The 4,878-nt window shown below is 45.8% G+C and overlaps 1 protein-coding gene across 1 annotated transcript in view; it reads right to left on the minus strand.

Moving 5' to 3' along the window:
- Nucleotides 1–1,043: 1,043 nt before the first annotated feature.
- LOC143018740 (uncharacterized) overlaps nucleotides 1,044–4,878 on the minus strand; it is a 4,404-nt gene continuing 569 nt past the window's right edge. The window contains exon 2 of the mRNA XM_076174322.1: nucleotides 1,044–4,878. This exon is cut by the window's right edge and continues 104 nt beyond it. Within this exon, the coding sequence (XP_076030437.1) occupies nucleotides 1,044–4,878 (3,835 nt within the window).

Consider the following 4,878-nt stretch of genomic DNA (forward strand, 5'->3'; position numbering starts at 1 on the left):
ATTCCCAGTGAGTTCCACAACCTTTCCTAGTGTGTTCCACAACCTTTCCTAGTGAGTTCCTTATACTATTGTCCTACTATATTATGTTTGCTGTACCCTCTTTCTTTGTAATTTACACTGAAGATGTAATATACGAAAGCGCTCTGATCCGTTTGTTTATTTTCTTAAGTGGTTACCTTGCATATATATATATATATATTATATATATAAATATATACACACACACACATATATATATATATTTATATTTATTTACACAAACACACACACACACACACACACATATATATATATATATATATATATATATATATATATATTTTTATATTTATATATATATATATATATATATATATATATATATGTTCTCTCGACCCTGAAAAGTAATACCAGTTCGGGTGCTACTGGATCTGCTGGGGCTTTAATCAAACATCAAAAGGAATTAATGGATTTAAAAGAGTCAACGAATACAATAAACCATCAAAAGTGTACAATACAATGTTGTAGAAGGGGAACATCTGATACGAGGTGCTCAGCACCTCCGTATCGTAACAACAGTAGCGATGTTCGGGTGCGTATGGACGAACCGTTCCGGCCCAATCGGATGCGGCGTGTCTTGAGAACAGCAAAGGTGAGAAGACCCGACGTCGAGTAGCCTGCGACTGGAGTAATGAAGACTTGGGATTGGCGTGGCAGTGGGTAGTCTTCGCAGGACGTCTTCTGACCAAGTTCTATTCGACGTTGGGGAGGAGGGGTATATATACCCCTGAAACTGCCGACGTGGCCGCTCCGCGCAGGCGCAGTCTTCTCGGGCTTCAAAAGTTCGAAGCTGACTTGCTCGTTGAACTGGCGCGCAAACAAGCCGATTCGCCGAGGTGGGGAGCCAAACGACTATCAGTGCAGCCGCGATGAATTGACTTGTGGTCGGGGGAAGGGGGATGGGCCCTTACACCACCCCCGGGACAAAAATCTACTAGGAGTAGATTAAAACAAAATTAATGGTAACTCAAGAGGATGAAAGGAAAATAAAACCTAGCCAGGATTTAAGATCTACTTAGGAGGTCAGCACCTAGATTGTCTTTTCCAGCAATGTGGACAACTCTAAATTTATATGCCTGAAGGGCCAAAGCCCAACGAAGGAGACGGTCATTCTTTCCTTTGAAAGTAGCTAAATACAAGAGAGGTTTGTGATCAACTTCTAACACAAACTCTTTGCCACGGAGATAATAATCAAACCTGGAGATGGAGAAAACGACCGCAAGACATTCACGCTCGATGGTGGAGTATCTCTTCTCACGATCCAGAAGTTTCCTACTGGCATATGCGACGGGATGTGGGCATTCATCGTGATACTGGAGTAAAACAGCCCCCAGACCATAAAGAGAGGCATCGGTCCTAAGGACGAAAGTCAGCTTAGGATCGGGCAACCGCAAGATGGGTTGAGAAGATATGGCAGCTTTCAAATGGCAGAAACGGTCCAAGAGGTCTTCGGTCCAAGGGAGAGGTTCAGGGCTAGTCTTCCGTAGTAGATCAGATAAGGGGCCGGTGTAGTCGGAGGCCTGAGGAATAAACAACTTATAAAAGGAGATCAGACCAAGGAAGGTCCTAAGTAACTTCTTACTGGTTGGTGGAGGAATGCGGGTTATAGCCTCAATCTTGGTATGTTGAGGTTTTAAAGAGGTTCCATCTAAAATAAAGCCAAGGTATTTGATGGAAGAAACTCCAAATCTACACTTCGAAGGCTTGACAGTCAGATGGTGGTCCCGTAGCCGTTCGAAGACGCGATGTAGAGCTTCGAGATGTCGATCCCAGCTTTTGGAAAAAACAAAGACGTTGTCAAAATAAAAGCACACATTTGATAAATTATCTAATACTAGTCTCATCAGGCGGATGTATGTAGCACTTGCCGTTACCAGACCAAAGGGCATTCGGCAGAATTCCATCAAACCTAGATGAGTGGGAAAGGACGTTAGGGCTTTGGCTTTGTCTGAAAGAGGTACTTGGTAATATGCCTTGCAGAGGTCCAGTTCACTAAAGTACCTAGCCCCAGAGAATTTGTACAAATCTTCTTCCATGCTGCAGATTGGTTCAGCATGGAATACTGTGACAGAGTTTAGTTGGCGATAGTCTATGGCCATCCTATAGGATCCATCAGTTTTTCTTACCATGACGACAGGCGAAGAATGAGGAGAGGAGGATCGTTGGATAATCCCTTGACGGAAGAGGGTTTCAACTTCTTTCTCGAAGACAGGTCTAAGGTGGATTGGCACTGGGTACACTTTGGCTTGTACTCGGTCAGTAGTGGTAAGTTGTATATCATGAGTTATAGTGGATGTACATCCGGGCTCGTCGGAGAAAACATCTTTATACTCACCCATAAGATTCTGAAGTTGGACTAGCTGATCTGGGGTGAGTTGTCCCACTTCAGGTTTATCAGTCGAAGGGGAGAGGGTTATGCCGTCAGGTGTCAAAGGCAACTGTGAAAGAAGATCACACGGATCCCCTTCATCGACGATGGATACCTTCTCTTTCCCTGGGGCGGAAAGCTCTTCTATGGCGGAAATCTCATCCATCAGTTCCAATTGCTGCACCTGGGCCCTGCGGTGATATCTTTTTAAAATGTTAGCATGGTAAAGTCTATGTCCTCGAGGGGTCTCTATTACGTAATTCGCTTCACCACGTCTCTCCAATACGTTGTAGGGTCCATTCCAAGTGACAAGGAGTTTACTGGTATCACTAGGCAGGAGTACTAGAACTTCATCACCTGGTTTAAATTGACGGTTTTGAGACTTCAGATCGAAGTACGCCTTGTACCGGGAACTGCTGATGTCGGCTTGTTGCGCAGCCATTTGAGAACATTCTGCCAGCTTCTCCTGTAGTTCTATTACATATTGGAAACTGGACCTCTCTTCCTCGTGGAGGGTACGGTTTTCCCACAGATCTCTTAAAACTGTGAGTGGGCCTCTAACAGACCGACCGTACAACAACTCGAAGGCTGAAAACCCTGTCCTGTCGCTCGGGAGTTCTCTGAGGGCAAACAAAGTTGGTATTAGATACCTGTGCCATTCACGGGGCTTCTCAGCACACAATTTACGAAGAATAGCCTTCAAGGGGCCATGTAGTCTCTCAATCCTTCCATTTCCACTAGGATGGAAGGGAGTGGTGAAGATGGGTTTCACGCCCAACATTCGGTGGAGTTCCTTCATTAAATTAGAGGTGAATTGGGTACCTCTGTCTGAAAGTATTTCCCGGGGAATACCAACTCTCGAGAAAATAGTTAACAAGGCCTCAGCGACCGAAATAGAGTCTATATCTTTTAAGGGAACTGCTTCAGGAAATCCAGTGGCAAAATCTATCAAGGTAAGAATGTACCTGTGTCCATCGGAAGATGCTGGAGAAAGAGGTCCAACCAAGTCTATGGCAACACGGGCGAAAGGTTCAGTGACGATGGGCATGGGTTGTAATGGGACTGGTGGTACTCGTCCCTTCGCTGAGAAGCGTTGACATTTGTCACAAGACCGACAGAAGGTTCTGATGTCTGTTCCCATACCAGGCCAGTAAAATTGTTCTGCTACCTTTAATTCAGTCTTCCGGTGAGAGAAGTGTCCAGCTAAAGGGCTCTCATGAGCAATGGAGAGGATAACAGGGCGACAATCACGGGGAACAACCAATGTAGACTTTCCTACCTTATCAGGGCGATTAGAAGTCAAACATTTCCGATAGAGGAGACCGTCCGTCTTGACAAACTGGTAAGTAGACCTGTTCCTCGTTTGGTCTATTTCTCCCGAGGCTGCCTTTGCTCTAGCGGCAGAGAGTGTCTCACACGAGGACTGGAGTAGACTGAAGTTGTCGGGCGTCACCGAGAGAGGTTGTAGGGCAGGCAGAGCTAAGGGGTGAATCAGTTTCATTTTGCCGGCTCGGGTCTGGACTGCACATACCAGGTGCTTGGGAGAGGGCGTAGCAGTTTGTGTCGGGCGTGGAATTGCGGAGTCATCAGCTGGAGAGGAACATTCAGATATATTAGGATCTTTAACGCCTGGAACGTTACCAATTAAGACACTAGCAAATTTGATGGGTGCTCTGACGACGTCGGTCCATCCCTCGTAGTCGGCAACATAGACTTTCTTGCAACTCGGGACATCTATATCTGGTAGCATCTCGTCTGATACGACTACGCAGGAACAGCCGGTGTCCCGGATTATAGTAGACACCCAGGCCCCATTGATGGTACCAGAGGCCTGGAAGTGAGGGACTGTTCTATCAGACAGGCAAAACCCTACCTTATATGGCTGCGTAGTTGACGTGCCTTCTTTGAAAGTGCGGGGATTCCTAGGGCAACGAGGCCGAATGTGTCCAATTTCTCCACAACCGTGACATGTCAAAGGTGGAGGGTCCTTTCGGCCGCTAGACGGATTCGGGGTCGCCGTGGTTACCTTAGGCGGCTTAGGTGGTCGAGAGAACTTCTTTGCATTTGGAATCGAAGTTCGAGGAAGATTAGGGTGGGCTGACGTCCAATCGTCAGCCAAACGAATGGCCTCAGTTAACGTAGAGGGTCGTCGTTCCTTGATGAAAGCACGCAAGTCTGGATGGAGGGAAGACAAAAACTGGTCAAGTATCATAAAGTCTTTCAAATCATTGAAAGTATTCCCTACCTCTGAGGAATCTAACCACGCCTGGAATAGTCTGGTTAGTTGAAATGAGAACTGAAGAAAAGTTTCTCCTGAAGAAATCTTGGCATTCCGAAAGTCTACGCGGTAATCATCAGGAGTCTTGTTAAAACCTGACAATAAAGCTTTCTTCAGTAGCTCATAGTTCTTAGTTATCTCTGGGGAGAGAGATATGTACATATCAGCTGCCTTTCCCGTAAGTAAGGTACCC

The sequence above is a fragment of the Oratosquilla oratoria genome, chromosome 35, assembly GCF_046742065.1.
Source record: "Oratosquilla oratoria isolate Oo_2021 chromosome 35, ASM4674206v1, whole genome shotgun sequence".
NCBI lineage: Eukaryota > Metazoa > Arthropoda > Malacostraca > Stomatopoda > Squillidae > Oratosquilla > Oratosquilla oratoria.